General features: G+C 46.2%; 1 protein-coding gene across 7 annotated transcripts in view; it reads right to left on the bottom strand.

Annotated features, from left to right (window-relative positions):
• The window catches only part of SYNJ1 (synaptojanin 1), a 683,220-nt gene that overhangs the window by 123,273 nt on the left and 541,790 nt on the right, over positions 1–18,157 (bottom strand). For all 7 annotated transcript variants that reach the window (XM_085623112.1, XM_085623114.1, XM_085623109.1 and 4 more), the window contains one exon: positions 13,669–13,831. In XM_085623112.1, coding sequence (XP_085479238.1) covers positions 13,669–13,831 — 163 coding nt within the window. The remainder of the gene's footprint in view (positions 1–13,668; positions 13,832–18,157) is intronic.

The raw sequence follows: 18,157 nt of genomic DNA, 5'->3' as shown, positions 1-18,157 counted from the left end.
GTTATTGGTTTCCAATTCGTCCTTCAACATTTCTAAATTTAATAATGAGGGATGGTTAATTTGGCAAAGCAGTTCTGATACCTGTCAACGTCGTTTTCTAGGACTGAATCCGGGGTATACTCAAGATAGAGTGGACCCCCGGTTTGAGTCGTCACATACAGTAACTACATACTCTGTAGGGAAATTATGTCAGTCCTGGCTGCGACATTCCACCTTGGCATCTGTCAAAGTTCATTTATCAAAATTACATGACAAAATAGATTTGAATGATTTTGTTAAAGGTCCTGTGGGTGGCAGATCCAAGAGATGGGCGTATGCTATTTACAACGAAGTATGGAAACTGTCGCAAATTGAGGCAGCTTCAAGATTGAGAGCTATTGATCAGGCTAATATGGAAAAAGTATTAGCAGTTATTGATAACAGCATTAACACTCTTTCTTCTCGCATTTATACATTAGATAATATTGTGTCTTCGATTGTTGATATTGTGCAGGATGATATGTCTGTGTTGTATCATGGTCAAAACCAGTTGCGTTCTGTTATGCAGTTTGCTTGGACATTACAAACATTGAAGGCAGGGAAGGTCCCTTGGGACTATCTGAATACAACATCGTTATTTCTTCCCTTTAACCTTACTGACAAACAGCAGTTCATGTCCATGAAAGATGCTACATATTCCCTGCTCCATATTGAGAAATTGGAGCCGTTACCTTTTTCTGTTGCGGAAGTCGATTCCGCTGTGTGGCTCTTACACGGATTGATAAGTCTACCGTTTGCGCTTTTTAAGTTTACCTCTTGTATGAAACACTATGCTCTGGGTAGATATGAACAGCTGGGTACCGCTTTCAAACATGAAGTCTGGTCCCTCCCCTTTACGTATAGATGTACAAGGGACGGTACTGAGGTTTATCTGAAGGGTGAAGAATGTACAACGTCACCTGATCATTCTGTTGTATGTAGGCACATTCAATTGCACGGTGCATGTAATGTACACGCTCCGAATTTGGCCTGCGTCCTCAAAGGTATCCCGGTACCAGTGATTACGCCATCTTTCACGCTGCTTGCAAACGGTAGTTATTTAATTTTAAATAATGAAGCTTGCTGCGGGATGTTAGTAGGGATCCCGTATATAGTAACTGTAACACAGAGGGTTGTCTGCTGCAATAACGTCCTGTTTCCACCCCCACATGGGAGGCTGGATGCTTCTATCTGGCCTTCAATTCCAACCTTGAAGGCAGAGTTCGACAAAATGAGCAGAATAAGAGCGCTATTGTCCCAAAAGGAGGTGCCATTGACTTCCTCCCGGGAAACATTTGTCCTTCACGTAGCAAATACGCGCACCGAGGTACAGGCGCTTTTGAATACTGACCTCCCCCTGCATTTTGGTGCTTTGATCCAAACAATTTTCAATGCCTCGTCTACGACTGGCCTGGCTCATTTTTTTAAACTTGTGGGCTCGGGCCTCGTGACCTCTTTCCAAACTATTTTTGGTGGGATTCCGGCATTTTTTCATTCTATTTTCTCCAGCGTCTTTGGAGGTGTCCCGTTAATTCTGGCTCTAGTGGCAGGTGTGCTACTTTTACTTTTCATCTTGCGGAATGGCTGCTCTTTCTGTGCCACACGTCAGCCTGTCCCGTCTGCAGCTTCTTCGTGACAGGATGCTTGATTACTATGGTGTCCTGCCGTTGGCGACTTTGAGCCTGGCATATGGATTATCCTTCCGGTATTCCTACTTCACCTGTGTGCAACCTGTCTTCCACTGCCTAGATTGTCCCTTTGAATGGCCTATGGATTTGTGTTTAACCAACATGGTGTCTCCGGACCCGGATTTTGATCAGCTGATGAGGCCCTTAGTGTCTCACGAGTCTGCCTGTTCTGGAGTTCGGATTATGGCCTGCGGTGCGGCACATGGTATCCTGGGTAATTGGGACATCGTGAGAGCGGCATATGACTTCTTGGATATGAGTTATTTGGAAGTACACGATGGTTGCCCTCTGATGGTGCTAGAGGCTCCGCTGATAGAAGAACATGTATGTTCCTTTTCTTTACTTAATTGGATGGCTGAAACCTTCAGTGGCCGTGCCAATGATTTTCTGCTGGAAGCAGTGGCCACATATGCTGCATATACTTTTATGGATTAAGTGACCTTTCGTCCACAGTGTTTTCCTCACGTGTCTTGAACTGGCCCTGTACGTCTACACTTCTGCCCGGTGAGACGTTTTTTCATTTTTTTTTCACCTCCAACTTCCAGTTTGAATTTTTTTGTGTTTTTCCTCTCTATTTTTGAGGTTTTTTCCTGTTCGAACTTTGCCTGAACTGACCAGTTCCTTTTTCAATTGGATACGCCTTGTTCTGCTCTGTCGTGCTTGAACTCTGCGTTCTCTCTCTCTTCTTGCATACTAAGTAGTGCTTCGATCAAGGGGGCATGTAGTAAGGACTCCCTTAATACGTACATACATTGTTAAGTTAGCATAACCGCGTTAGAAGTTAGAAAGCCATCTTGCTGCTTTTGCACACGACACTGCATTTACATGTTATTGCTTAAACGAACTGCTGACTCGAGTTTTGCCTCACACGAGAGCAATCTGTTGTTACCATCCCGAGCTCTGCGAAGCGACCTTGGTCTGCACACGATGTGACAAACAGTCTGAGTTGTTAGACAATGCATGTTTTCCACTCTAGGTTGATCGACCCACTATTTAGCCATAACACACGAGCAGCTGCACATACCTGAAAGTTGGTGCTTTTAATATCACGGTCATCATGTTTAGTATTCAGACCGAAGACGAGCCTTCCTGCGAGAAGTCTCCTGATGCTCCTGTGATGTGATTTCACTAAGCTGATCTTTGAGGTATGGGGTCCCCTATTCAAGCCTGAGAGACCTTCTGTTAGTCTAATAATAATATTAGCCTCTTAGTAAAGGGAAAGTGGTAGTATCCACTGTCATTATAATATGATCACCCCTTTTATATTCTATGGAATTGTAACTATGTTGATGGTTTTGATTTTAATCATTTGTCTGCTGGTATTAGCCAAAGTACTGCATATTAGGACACGTGGTCTATAAAAATAAACTCTTTTTATTTTCACCGTGTCTCTGTTGATTCTTGTTGTGGACTGATGTGAGAATAATATACGAACAGGTATTTCCGATTCCCACCATTCCTGAGTATGTACTGAGTCGCGTGTTCTGGGTTGTCTTTTCATTGGGACATCCGAGCTAAATCTCGGATAACGAATGGCACACTTATGCTAGCCGGATACTGGGTTCTGGGTTCTGAGGTGAGTTTCTGGTACACCACAACTCACTGAGGTCCTGGGGTTCTACGCATAGTTCTGTGTATAAGCAGAATCCCTGCAACACTGGATCAGCAGTGAGTGAAGTATACGGGAGAGGACGAATGATACTGCTAGATTGATAGTGTTGATCCAAAAGCTTTGGATTGCTCCCTTGATGCTGTGCTGTTAAGTTGCAAAAAGAAGACAAATGATGCTCAGCAGTGTAGTGTCGGGACACGAGGACTCGCCCATCCGTGAGGCTCATGAGGGGGAGGAAGAGACCCACCACGAAACAAATCTTCGGCCAGCAGCCAGTGCCCTTCTTTCCCACCAGCAGTGGCTTCCTTCAAGCCTTGGCACTAGCAAGAAGCTGCCTCTACCACTGGACACCTGCCACTTTCAAACACCAGGCAGCCAGTCCCATCAGCCGGTGAGTGAAGCCCGGACAATTCCACCTCTCACCCACTCAAACTAAACGCCACCTCTGGCGCATCACTGTGACCCGCACCAACATCAGCGTCTGCATCTCCGGCAACCAGGGCCACGCACCACAGGTACCCTAAGCTCCTGCTACAACCCTCTCTCAGGCACTCCGGTTTTATCTCAGTGACAGCAGCCCATAAAAAACGGCGTTCATCCCTGCCCTAGAACCATTCAGGGGGACTATCCCTCCACCGACGCAAGCCGTGAAATGGAAAGCTTGGGTCGGGTGCCTAGAGACCTACTTTGAAGCTCTGACCATTGACAACAGGAGAAAACGGCCATTACTCCTTCACCTGGGTGAGGCGGATGTGCACAAGCTCTCCAAAACAGTTGTTGAAGATGGGCCACCACGCACCTACATGACTCTAAAAAACACAATCACCACCTACTTCGAACCGTTCTCAAACCCAGACTACGAACGCTTCCTCCTCCGGCAGGCACGACAGAAAGCTGACGAATTCCTGGATGGCTTTCAGGCCCACTTGAAAAAACTGGCTGGCACTTGCACTCTGCCCAATGAAAAGAAGATGTCAGGGCACAGTTTAGCCAAATGTGCACCTCCGTGATGCTCAGAGAATAGATCCTGCAGGTGCCCAACACTACATACCTTCCCCCACAAGGAACTGTCAAAGGCAAGGGCTGCCGGAGTCAATGTGCCGGTGTAGGCAGCATCATCGGTGCCATTTGTACCGTCAGATGGGCCAGTGTAGGCGGTGGCGTCGGTGCTGCCATCCCTCTCAGACGTGCCGGTGTAGGCCGTACCATCTGCGTCAGTGCTACCATCCCTGTCAGAGGCACCAGTGTAGGCGGTGCCATCAGCGTATGGTGCCATCCCTGTCAGTGGTGCCATTGTAGGCTGCCATCGGCGTCGGTGCTGCCATCCCTGTCAGAGGGTCAGTGTAGGCTGCCATCAGCGTCGGTGTGCCATCCCAGGATTCTGTCAGAGATGCCAGTGAAGGCCGTACCATCTCAGTCAGTGCTGTCATCCCTGTTAGAGGTGCCAGTGTGGGCGGCGCTCTGGGCCTGCGCCGTGGCACAGATGTGGCTGTCAGAGCTCAAGCACTACAGACCCCGAGAGTGGGGGAGGGGTGCATTCCTCCGCCGCATATTCTCTCTATTGGTTCGTGAGCATCATGGTCCGTAGTTATTTAAAAGAAATAATTCCCCGCAGGAGTTAATCGGCTTTCCCCATACTAGCTTGGATCGCCTTTATTCTAAAGCTCTCCTATTATGGACAGGAGCTGAGAATCACACTGCTCCATCCTCGGCGCTGGGGCCGGGGTGGAGCGGGGAGGGAGCTGCGGTCCAAGGAAGGATAAGAGTGCAGACAGACAGAGACGGGAAGGATAGAAGGGCAGAAGGGTGATGCGAGAGAGGGGGTGTGAAGGGGCGGACATAGATACAGAAGGCAGGGTTAAAAGTAGAAAAAGAGAGGGCAGGAGAAATATCAACACATTAAAGTGAGAGAACCGATGGACAGAGATACAATAAGAAGTGGGAGACAGGTGTGGAGGGAAGGCGAGAGAGGAAGAGCAAAATAGAGAGAGGGAAAGGATGGGGTGAAAGGTCAAAAGAAGAGAGGGAGGATCCAGCGGTAAGGTGAAAGATTATAACGAGCAGAGGGAATGAGAGAGAGTTGGAGGCGAGAGAGAGGGGGGAGCCGTTAAGGAGCGGAAACAAAGTGAGATGGAGAGTGATGGACAGAGGGGATAACAAGAGAGAAGTGAGAGGGAGCGTGACAGAGGAAGAGCAAAAGAGAGGGAGATGGCGGAGAGAGGAGGAAGGAGATAGAGATGAGAAGGCGGTACGAGGGAAAGGAGAACAAGCACGCGGCCTCACGCTAAAAGTGGGAGGGGTGGGGGGAGTGCGACAGCACACAAAGCATTTCCCTTGCGGGAGCGAGCCAGGGCCACCATGTGTTTGTAAGTTAACTACAAACATATGGTGTCAAGCTCGCTCCCGCAAGGCAATCGCCACACGTGCACGCCTTGCCATTAAAGGCAATGGAACGCATGCACGTTTTCGGCTGAAAAGCCAAAGCGATTGCAAAAGGCAAAAGGTCTTTTTGCCTATGCAGCGCATGTGCGCTGCGTAGGCGAGAGCTAAAAAGCAACATGGATGTTGACGAACAGGAGGCCATCCACAAGGGACAAATGGTGGAGACACAGTACTCCGCCACACAAGCCTCTCCCAAGTGCTGAGTCAAAGTACAAAACTACCCCATCACTACCCTAATTGATACAGGGGCACCGATCAACATCACAACCGTCGACCTATACCACAACATGCCTGCTCCACCTTCACTCTGCTCCACCAAAGTCAAAGTCTACGCCTTTGGCAACAGCTCACTCCTGCAGCTTGCAGGCATCTTTTACGCCAACAACTACCATCAAAACGCCACCACAAAAGCCAAAGTCTATGTATCCAGTGAAGGTACCGGATTTCTCCTAAGTTGTCAGACTGCCCAAGAACTCAAGCTGTTGTGTTTTGCAATCAGGGTCCTTGCCAATGACATTGACAAACTAACACAAGAGTTCACATCATTGTTTGATGGCATAGGGTGCATTCGGGGTGAGGCCGTCCGACTGCATATTGACAAGTCAATGGAGCCTGTGGCCCTTCGTCACCGACGGGTGGAGTTTCACCTTCACCCCGAGGTGGAGTGAGAGGCCAGCATCATTGAATGAGTTACCGGTCCCACCCCATGGGTCTCCCCCATTGTCATTGACAAAAAGCCCAAACAGTCAGAAGCAATGTGGATCTGTGTGCAGGGCTCGAAAAATCAAAAAATTCTTACAAGACCAGCAGGTCTAGTAACTTCAAAAATCTACTCGACCTAACGGTAGTACACTTAACCTCTGTGAGCAAATGTAACAAGTGAACAAGATTTAAAGGCATTTTTATTGCTCATTAACTTTGTGAGCAATAAAGATGCCTTTAAATCTTGCTATCTTGTCACATTTGCTCTGCTTTCAGAGACAGAGGTCAAAGTCAGTCTTCCTTCCTACTCGCCAGAAAGGGCGAGTAGGACCTAAAAATAGCTTGCTCTAATTAAATCTGGCTCGCAAATGGGAGCGGGTGAGTGGATTTTTCGAGCCCTGGTGTGATCACGAGCATACCAAACCTGGATATCAAAAGAAAACACCACTTAACGCCCACAATAGACATTATCAGGGATCTCTCAGGATCAAAATGGTTTTCTGAGATGGACCTCAGGTCAGGGTACCACCAAATACCCATATACCCAGACTCGCACCCCATAATCACCTCCTAAGCCCATGTTTGCCTCCGGACGTATGCACGGCTGAATTTCAGCATATTGAGTGCTGCAGGCATTTTACAGTTCATCATAAAAGAGGAGTTAACTGGCCTACCTGGCGTCATTAATGTGAGCGACAACATACTGGTCCACTCACCGATCCTCGGCAGTCGCCTCATACGGATGCACGCTGTATTCACAAGGCTCAGAGATAGGGCCCTGACGTTGCACTGGGAAAAGCATGAATTTCTACAAAGATGCACCAGTTTCCTCAGCTACAGATTCTCTGGACAAGGCATCGGGCCCGACCCGGAGAAGGTACAAGACATTCAAGAAGCTCCCGCTCTCAACTCAGAATCAGGAGTTCAGAGTTTTCTTGGCATGGTGACATATTGCAGCCGGCTCATGCAGAACCTGTGCAACCTCACTGCTCCCCTCCGTGAGCTCACAAAAACACCCCCCGAGTGTGGGGAGACAAGCAAGAACAAGCTTTCTGCAATACTAAAGAAGCGCTGTCGGCCAGAAGAACCTTGCATAATTCGACCCGCAGAAAGAGTTGGTGCTGGCAGTGGATGCCAGGCCCACATAATTAGGAGCAGTGCTGTCCCAACGTCAAACCTGCTGAAAATAGGCTCCGGTCGCCTACACAAACAGGATCCTGACACCCACTGAACAGCGATATTTGCAAATAGAGAGGGAAGTCATTGTGATCCATTGGGGTGCCACCATTTCTACATGAACCTGCATGGTCATCCTTTCAATTTATACGGATCACAAGCTACTAATCCCCCTCCCCCACAGACTAAAAAAGGGATCCTGCAGCTACAGGAATTCAACTTCACCGCTGAGTACAGACCAGGTACCCACTAACCAGCAGACTTTGTTGAGGCACGCTCGGCCGGCCACCCCATGGCTTAAATGAGTGAAGGCGAAGACACAGAGGAATATGTCCGACGCGTGGAAAGGTCCAAAATGTTACCATTGTCCCCGACACAGAGCAGGACGATTGTCTGCAGATAGCCATCAAGGCAATCAGGGCCAGTGACTGGAAGGCCTTGCGCTGCCACTCAGCGCATCGCACTGAAGATGCAAGACTGACGCTACCAGCTATGTACAAGGTACGGCAAGAGCTCTCCGTGACGGCAAAAGGATGCCTCATGCCATGAGCAAGCTTGGTTCTACCCAGCAGCCTCAAGAGCAAGCGATTCAGATAGCCCAGAGAGCCCACCAAGGGGTGATGAAGACGAAGAGCAGACTCCAAAGTAAAGTCTGGTTTCCTGTCCTGGATCAGTGGGTGAAACAAACTGTAAAGCACTGCCTGCCAAGCGAGTAGTCAACCTGAGCCTCCAGCTTTGGTCATCATGGAGAAGGGCCCAACCAGCCCATGACAATGCTCCAGTGTGGATTTCGGCAGCCTCCCTGATGGAACACACAGGCTAAAGATCATAGATGACTTCTGCCAGATCTCCAAGTGGAAATTGTGACCTCCACCTCAGTGTCCAAAGTCATATCATACATAGAAAAGGTCAAGGTCACTCACAGACTGATTGGTGAAATCTGCACAGACAATGGACCGCAACATGAAACACAGATGCATCACGCCAAGGTGGCCCCAGGCCAACGGTGAACTGGAACAGTTAGTAAGAACTCTGACCAAAGTCTTTTGAACAGCAGCATCTGAAAGAAGGAATGTTGAAAATGCCATCTACATGTTTCTGCAGGAGTTTCGAGTGATCCTGCATTTCACCACAGGGATAGCCCCAACCGGCTGTGCATAGGGCGAGCGATCCAAGACACCATTACCTGGGTGCTGTGCACTCTGACCCCCAAACTGCTCAGTCTCTTGGAGGGCAAGCAACAACAAATGGAGGTACACAAGCAGCTACATGTCCCACCAGGAGATCGAGAGCTTGTGCAGGATTGACACCCTGGATGCAAAGTCCTCCTGTCATTTGAAGCGGCCCCATGGACTGTCACAGCAGTGAAGGAGACCATGATAACTGCCACGAGAGGGGCAGAAATAGTCACTCAGAACATCTCCATTTCAGAAAGGGACAGACAAACCATGGTTGTGACCCATCTGACCATGACTCCACAGAGAATAGTCTTATGGATGAGATCGACATATCAATGGAGGGGGCTGAAGGGAAACAGTGTGGTGTACAGCATTTGATTACTTCCCCAGCACCGGAAGTCAGACCCCCCTCAGCCCAAGGAGCAGAGTCCACAGCCAAGGATCCACCCAGAAGCTAGCACCATGTCAAAGACCTTGACCCAACGAGGGCGTGCAGAGCGGTACCACCTAAGGAGCCAACCCAGCCCCGTCACACAGATACAGAGACTTTGTGTGAGACTAGCAGTAATCACCCTGCCATTTCTGATTAACCGAAATGATGTTGTTGAACAGTTTTTCTTTGTGGTTCATGCTGATTTGTGTTGTTACTCATGAATGATGGAGCGATGTAGTGTCGAGGTGTGAGAGAACCTGCCCACCGGTGAGGCTCAACAGGTGGGAGTTTGTTTGTTTTCCCAGCACGTGTCCAGGCAATGGTGTAGTCTGGCACCCCGACGTCCGGGATTAAATAAAAAGAAGGCATGTCAAGTTAGCAAAGCAGTAAATGGTGTCCTTGTCCTTACTGAGCCATAGGACCCACTACAACATAACAGGCATTGAGGGCCTGGCTGGGAAGAAGACTGAAAGACACCCATCACAAGTTAGGATATATACAGTACTCTTTGCGACCACACTCCCAAGGCTGAAAAACAGAGGACATTAACTGGAAAATGAGGAGCAAGCAGTACGCCAGGCGAGCAATTGGTAGAACATGCTCTCAGCATTTGTGTAGCCCTGCTGCTCACCGAACACGAGAGACAGCAAAGTATAGAGTAAACAACGTGACTTCATGAGAGAGCCCGGAGGTGGTGGGTGCTGGGTGCTGAGCACAGAAAGTGACCACACTACATTGAAGTTGCCGGAGCGTTAGCATATGCCATTATGCCCTATTCACCAATATGGCCATCTAAAGCAAAGAATGCACACCAGCAACTGCTGAAGAAACGGCTGCAAACTGCGTATCTAGACAGGAACTCCGTGGAGCAGATCTCTTTTAGCAGTCACTGAGCCATATTGCCAAAAAAATAACAACACATGATGCGCACAAAAACATACAACAATAAATGCACCACCTTCGTCCCTTCTGGACTTTAGGCTGCTACTCCAATACAAGCATTAGCAAAGCCAACAGGTCTCGCCTATGTGAGATCCAATGATGGATTTGCCAAACGTTTTTTTAGCTATGTGGCTGCTGAAAGTTAAAAGTAATTTTTAAAAAACACGTTATAGTGCTTTAAAAAATTACTTTTAGTCATGTTGCACAGCATATGCACTGCTCTACAACATGGCTAGACATTGACAAAGCCAATAGATGTTGTCGCGTGGCAAGACCCATTGGGTTTGACAATGCTTGTTTTATGCCTGGAATCCAAGCCATGCATCCATTTGAAGAATTTTTATGTATAAAAACTTCACAACACTGCAGGACAGGGGTAATTGTGCGTAGAGAACGGCAGAAACAACGACTGCAACCGAGTGCAAGTAACAGTATAGGGTGGGAAGGAGGAGGGACAGCCTGAAAACATGCACTCACACTTTTAGGAGTGCTACTAGTTAAATAAAAAAAGAAGAACAATGACAGGGGAGCAGTGCGAGGACACCGAAGAAGGCAACAACGGTAGAGGGAGGTTCGGTACAAGTAACAAAGAGGGGTGGGGGCCGGTGGGGAGATGGCCTGCAGTCACACACATGCACTCTAATAGAGTACTGGGTGAAAGTAACGACGCGGACGGGGCAAGAGGGGAGATGTCTTGAAAACAATCCATGCATTCTTATGGAGAGCTACTAGTAAAATGAAGGTTAAAAAAAAAAGTACAACACGGATGAGGGAGGTGGGCAGGAAGAACAGTGGAAGAAACAACAGGGATGGGGTGCCAGGTATAAGTAACAAAGTGAGGACAGAAGGAGAGACGGCCTGGAAACACATAATGGCCAATTAAGATGGCTGCAAAGAAGAGTGACATGAAGCCAACAAATGATAAGCAATAGGCGGGCTCCAAGCCCTTTTTGTATACAATAATATCTCACAAGCGAGAAGCATGCACTCGCAGGCTCGACCCTAAAAAACCACTGCAGTGGGCAAGTGGACGTGGTCTGCTGTCCATAACGCTACAGGGCATGGGCTGCCGGAAGAGCAGGGCAAAGACCAGCAGGCTGAGGATAAGTTATTTCCCATGCTCAGTACAGCACACAACTGTGTCTTAGGCAATTTGGTAGCATCTTACACAGTTTCAGAAAGCCAGGGGGGTGGGTGAAAAACAAAAGAGTGGGACAAGGAGGGTGAGAGGTGGGTAAAACACCACGGAATGTGGGAGTGGGAAGGGTGAAGGAGAGGGCCTGCAGACAGAGATCCGTAAAATAAATAAATAAATAAATGAGTACCCTCACTGCAGGGTCCTGCAGTGGAAACGCACTGGCCCCCGGAAGCAATAATTGGTCCAGGCTCCTCAGACGAAGATGCAAAGACTGAAACCAGGAGGAAGCCGGAGGCGAAGAGGAGGAGGCGCTGCCCAATAGGAAGCAAGGAAACGAGAGTGACGTTGGAGCCCCAACCAATGGTATGTAATGTGACGTGAGAACCACATGAAAGCTAGTCAATGGTAAATAAAGGGGAGTAATGTGCGAGTTCTGCGCCCCCTTTAAGATTTTTTGTTCTAAAAGGCAAGAGATTTTGCAATAGCTGTGCAGGCGAAGCGTAAAAGCAGTCATCAACATGGCGAATGTGCCAAAGGAGGCCAAATCACTAACTCTCCCTCTCTAACAGCTGTAGTTGGTGAATGTTAGTAAAATTCTCTGACTCTGGCAATCGCTCAGGCTGCATTCCAGTCCATTGCCCTTTTGCCTCTCCACAATTAAACCATGCACTTTAGACCTGGTCTTGCTCCAATAGGACTCTTTCCAAAGGGGTAACATGTTGGGCATCGTCAGTGAGCTGCTATTTGAGCCCTCTCGGATAGCAAGAATGGCATCCATGTGATCAGTGAGAGATTGATACAGTAAAACGGACCTCACAAGGAAAATTAGAGGATACAGTAAAAGACAATGGAGGTGAAGGAAAGACAGATTTTTATACTAGTGAAAGACAAAGAGAACAAAGGACTTTGTGTTGGTAAGATGGTTCAGGCATGAATTGATACGATTACAAGATCAGATATCTGAAGAATGTAAAGGAAAGGATCAGTAGATGTAGTGAAGTTCTTACAGAAATGTTATTTGAGGATGGAGTAAACGAGGGGCACAATAACTAATTTGAGGGTTTAGAAAAAGCAATGAAGAAATTAAAGGGAATAGCATATTTAAATAAAAATATTTCGAATTTCATTTCAAAGTTAAACAAACCAATGGGTACAAATTAACAACTACAATTTCCCCATGTCTTCAGATTACCACAGTACTGCATCCATACTTCCCAAAATGTTCTGGTGTTTTGGGGGCGTCCACAGGCAGCATATAGGCCACAACAGCATATTGGTGAAAAAACTCCAGCATAAAAGAGAACGTGGCTAGCAAGTGTAATCCCAAAGCATGTCATTAGACGATTAGATGACTGTGTAAGAAGGTCAGACACTGATTATTAGAAGTTGTAGGGACAGAACGTAATTAGCGGAAGTAGTGTATGTAGTTTAGATACTGTTATTAAATGGTTGGGGAGTAGATGATCAGAGAATAGTTAGTGCTTTGGTAATGTAGAGAAGTATGGACCAAATTCCTTAGCGGTTTGAAGTAGTGGTGAAGTAAACATAGTGGTTAGAGAATAATGAGGGGAATTGACATCTTACTACAACATGAGTGAACACACCTCGTCCACACTAAACAAAGGGTGGCTGATCAGAAGTCTCAAAAGATTTGTGATGTTGTGCAGGTTGTATAATGTGGCTGAAGTGTAGAAGTGTGCCCTTACGTTTTCCATTTTTCTGTTTTTTGACCACCAAGGCAACAACCATAACATATTGATTCACACTTGTACCAGTATATAATGACCACCACCTACATGTACTTAAAGAAATAAGTGAATAACAGAAAATCAACTGTGCTCTCCAAACCATTGTACCAATCGGAAATGTATTAACAATCACATGTTTATGAATAATACCCCAGTCATACCAGTTGGTCAGAAAACTGGTTGCCATCAGTGATAGTGTAGGATTTGGTGCAGCACTGAGCTCAAAATTATACCTCTTCAAAATGACACGGTTTGGTTCTTGGCCATAAACATGCCCTATATCATTTTGCACCACGGCAAGAATAAATCTTGGGCCTGAAAGCCGAAGGACGATAGGGCCCAGTACCAAAACATGTTCAACAGGGTTTTAAACCCTCCGAGGAGCATTAAACATTGTATGAAGAGGCCTAATAAGGTTTTTGAGTTAAAAAGTCTTCTTACGGTCTACTTGACGTTCCCCTTTATGTGGAATTGGGCAAACCAATTTATACAAACATGTATGTTGCCTATATCCCAGGTGTTACATTTACATTACACAGTTTTACAGAATTTCATATGTAATGTTAACTGTCTTTCTCGAGGGGTACATACCTTCTATCTCAAATTCTGCAGCAACATCTGCATCTTCACCAAGCAATGCAGAGCTTGTTGAAGAAGGCATTGCAATATCTATTGATTCCAAACTCATTTCTTCTTCCAGCTGAGTGATCCAGTCTGGGTTTTTCAATTGAATAGTGACCACTTTACCCAATATCTGACAAAAAAACAAATTGACGCACATTTAAAAATGCCACCACTGAAAGTGGGTTCAGATAGACAAATTGTGCAAAATCCATATACATTAACAGTTGTCTAGGTGTGTATAATGTTTAATTTAGATTGCTGAGATAATGTGATATAAAAAACAAAAGATTCCATCAGAGGAAGGTAACTGTTGGGTAAGTGCTTTAGGGACAGCTTGTGTAGAAAATACCGTTTTTTGGAGCTCTTGCTAGAGTCCTCATCACCACACAATTGTCTTAGTCAAATGTTTGCCAGAAGAAAGCTTTGTTTCAACTAATGTTGGTGCTTGGAGTTGTTCTATTCTCCAAGCAAGTTTGGTAAGGGTAGTCGAGGCTTCGGGGCATCTCACCTGCAGAAGTCCGCATTCTCTCTTTTGTTGAGGTATGTCATGTCTGTATAATGTGTTTAAGTGTGGCAGTAGAATGCTGTAGTGGAATATCAACTTAAAGTAATAACATGCAATTCAACTTCTTTGGGTATCCTTTTGGAAAATAGTTGAGTCTTTGAGTTGTGAAATTCAAACACGGAGATATTCTGCACTATTGTCATTGTTACAGTGGTGAAGCGTTTGTATTGAGGTGATGTGTCTGCGTTTGCATGGGCTGAGTAGGCATGCTGTAGAATGCAGGGTGAATTCTGTGAGAATGTGGTGATGCATGGAATGTTGGCGAATGTGTGATGGGTAAAGTCTGCCAGTTAAATAAGGTTGGAGGGAGAATGGAGCCCTAAAGTGACCTACCTGCAGAGACTGTAACCTAAGGGCCAACATGGAATAAAATATATACCTCTTACTTGAATGTATCCTATATGAAGACCCTAACCTTCAGCTACAACTACAACACTGTTTTATAGTTTGTGTAATGAGCCTGTGTAATTAAAGAGTTAATACATCTATGTGTCAACCTGCCAGAGTTGATACTATTTTATGGGTGTGTTCTTCCTGTATTGACACAGATTGCCCCACTGCACTGACATAGTTGTTGGCATTTTCCAAAACAGGGACTCATTTTAAAGAAAGCTCAGCCGAGCAAAAGGTGTCTGTAGTCACAACAAAGGGCAGTTGCTTAGGCTGGAAAGACCAACATGAGTTACACATCAAGTCAGATTCCTGCATCGACAAACAAATTATGGCCATTAGTGGCAGGAATTGGAAAGAAATTGTGAATAGGTAGTTTCCCTGAGTTTTTAGCAGGTTTTGGACCGTTAAAGGGGAACTTCCTTACAATCGGTTTAAAGTTGGATATTTTCCCAATCAAGCATAATGTACACTGAGCAGAAATAGCCAACAAGGAAGCTTTAATAGCTATGTTCGACAAGTTGTCAATGAACCTCAATATAGGTTTACAGGTAGCTTTCAACCAAAAATGAATTATTATTATTAAAAACTATTCTGATTGAGCCATGGTGCTAGTTTCTTTAGTGCAGGTGTAGGAGGTAGAATGGTCCCCAGTTAGCTGGCCCAGAGGAGCGGCAAGCAGCTTTCTCCTCAGTCTAGCCAGCGGTGAATGTGTTTCAGGCAAGTGGTGATGTGGTGATGTTGTCTTTCTATTCCAGCTATTGTGGAGTTGGATATCGTCTGAAGACACTGTCTGGCAAGCCGCAACATCTGGTTAAGTGGTATCAGGTGATCCCACATTAGATCTTTTCCCTGGTGAATATGAGCTCATTCTAATTTGCTCACTTCTGTTTGAGATGAATGCCTGTTTTAATTTAGAGGCCATACCAGTGTGGCTAGCCAGTTATTTCTTTCAGAGACTACTTGAATAATGTTTTCAAAGCTCAAAATAAATATGCTGTTAATACATATGTAACAAAGGAAACTAATCTCTCAACAAGTGCTCTTGTATAAACTCCAATGCGCAAAACTGTTGACTCCGTGTATTCTCAACAGTGGTGGGTAAGTCTAGCCAGCGCCCTCCCCATTGATATAATACGCCATTGGTCACCTCAGAATGCATTCGGCAGTTGCTATCTGTCATGTGACATGTGGCCAATTTGTCCGCTTTGGTATTCAGGGACCTCACCAAGTGGTTGATAACCAGAAAGATGTTCTGCTGCTCGAGCAGAAATGTAAGCATCCAGACACAGGGTCCAGCAGCCCACTCTGCCCACACAATGGTTGGGTCCGTGAGACATGTATCAGCTTTCCATTGATGGATGGCAAGAAAGACTTTAGGGCCAAGTGGGCAGAAGATGTTGGACCCACTGGCAGTAACTCAACTGGTGGTCCCTTCATCTCACTGGGCACCGAAGGCACACTCGGAGTCAGAAGTGCACTAAATATTTGCAGCATTGCCATCTTGAAGGCCTCCATCAGTGGCAGGGTCAATGATGGCATGAGAAACAAGTGTGTATCGAGAGCAGACTCCATTGTTTGTGACCTAGGAGTGCATCTTAGATCTTGAGGTCTTCATGCCTTCTCTTTGAAAACAGAATGGTGGGATGGGGTTGAGTAGTTCTTTGCTTTCTTGAGCTTGCCTTTGGACTTCGAGCCAAAGATCTTGAGCAGGAAGTGAAGTGGTTGTGGGAATGGCCATGTGATCGGGACCACAACTTTGAGTGGGAGTGGGACCTATGTGATGACGGAGACTACTTGTTATGCCTGGTGATGTACAGCCTCTTGTCCTGTCTTGGATCTCCTTCATGTGCATTAAGGCGCATTGGTCACATGACTTAACTCGTGACCAGAGCCCAGGCACTAAAGGCATACTGTTATAACCTGTTGTGTTGTGTGCATCTTCCTTATTACTATTCTGTCCCTTGCTGCTCAGCCATGTGTGATGTCACTTAGAATGTTGGGTGTGAGAGACTGGTGGAGTTGGCAGTTCGAAGAGATGGGCTGAGCAGCAGGGAGGCTGCTCCTGGTGGGGTTTTACCTGGGGCTCTACAAGAGATCTGAGGCTTTACTTATGAACTTTACATGGACTTTATTACTTATTAAATAAACCTACATCTTGTTCTAAGCCACCTGTCTACGAGACATCCTTCATTATTACACTGGCGACGATTGGAAAAGAATCTACATGTGTGCTACTTCTATGGATTATGGACTTTGAATTTAATGGATTTACAAGTGAAAAGGAACTTCAAGTGAGCTTTCAAGCTAGATGCTGATAGAAACTGTACTGAAACTGTGAGTAAAGTGGAATTACAAGCTGCGTATTTGCTGAAGGAAACTGTACTCTAGCTAAAGATGTGTGTAAAGTGATTGAAACTGGAACTTAAGAGAGATTACAAGTGAACTTTTGGAAGCTGACACTCAAGAGCCCCACCAGTGACCACTCCATCGGTCGCCCTAATGGGAGTGTCAGTTCTTTTTGAAACTTTCTGTACAAGACTTTCTTGTTCTCTCCATGTTAAAGTGAACCTACATGTTGTTGCTTTGCCCCAGCTATCTGTTTTGGGAGAGGAAATGACCCTCCTGCTTTGAAGTAAATACTTCAGTTGGGAAATGTTTGCTACGTGACTCTCTAGAGCAAGCAGTGTTGTTGTGGAGTTACAAGAGATTGGTGCAGTGAGATGCTGTGAACGTGAGCCTCGACGCTCGTGAGGTAAAGGAGCGAAGCGATCTAAAAGACATTGGCACCAAAAACGAACTTTAGTGCAGGTCTGACTTCCCTGCAAAGCACAATGCTTGTGGCACGTTTGTATTCTGTAAGGCACTGACTGACTAGAAAAGAAGAAATTTACTTTAAGACTTTGTCTTTGTCCGTTCAACAACTGCCGTCTTGAAGTTTAAAACACTCAAGCGCGAGTTACAATCAGCGCGCGCAGTCTTACCTGATGTTGATTGTCTTGCGATCCTCCGATGCTTCAGGCTTCTCGCGGTGTGTGCCTGCTTCTGGACGCGTGCATGCACGGGCGTGCTGTGAGCCATTCAGCCCAGCGTCATTAACGTGCCGCCATCTTTGGTTTACCTACATGGTGGGAATTACGCTCTACAAGCTGTATGAAGGTGGAAACGGAATACTGCTAACCACGATTTGAAACTCGATTCTGAAGAGGTGTTGGAGTTTTCCTGAAGTAAAAGTGAAGTTTGTCTCACACTGTGTGCATGAGCGGCTGGCGGTTGAGGGAGGCATAGTTCGACCACAGGGGCGCTATGAGGACTGGTATTGCTTAGGCCCAGAGTGGTGAGTCTAAGTTTACCGAGTATGTAGTTCATTCATCTTGTCAAGGTGGACAGTTTCCTGCTCTGAAACGCATTAAATACACTGAACTTTTGAGTGGGAATTTCGGGTGAGAGATCGCTCACCGGAGTATGGGACTTTCACTTCATTTTTAATACTTGTTAATT

The sequence above is a fragment of the Triturus cristatus genome, chromosome 8 (assembly GCF_964204655.1).
Source record: "Triturus cristatus chromosome 8, aTriCri1.1, whole genome shotgun sequence".
NCBI lineage: Eukaryota > Metazoa > Chordata > Amphibia > Caudata > Salamandridae > Triturus > Triturus cristatus.
The sequence above is the reverse complement of the archived record's forward strand: the minus strand, read 5'-3'. Positions and strand labels throughout refer to the sequence as shown.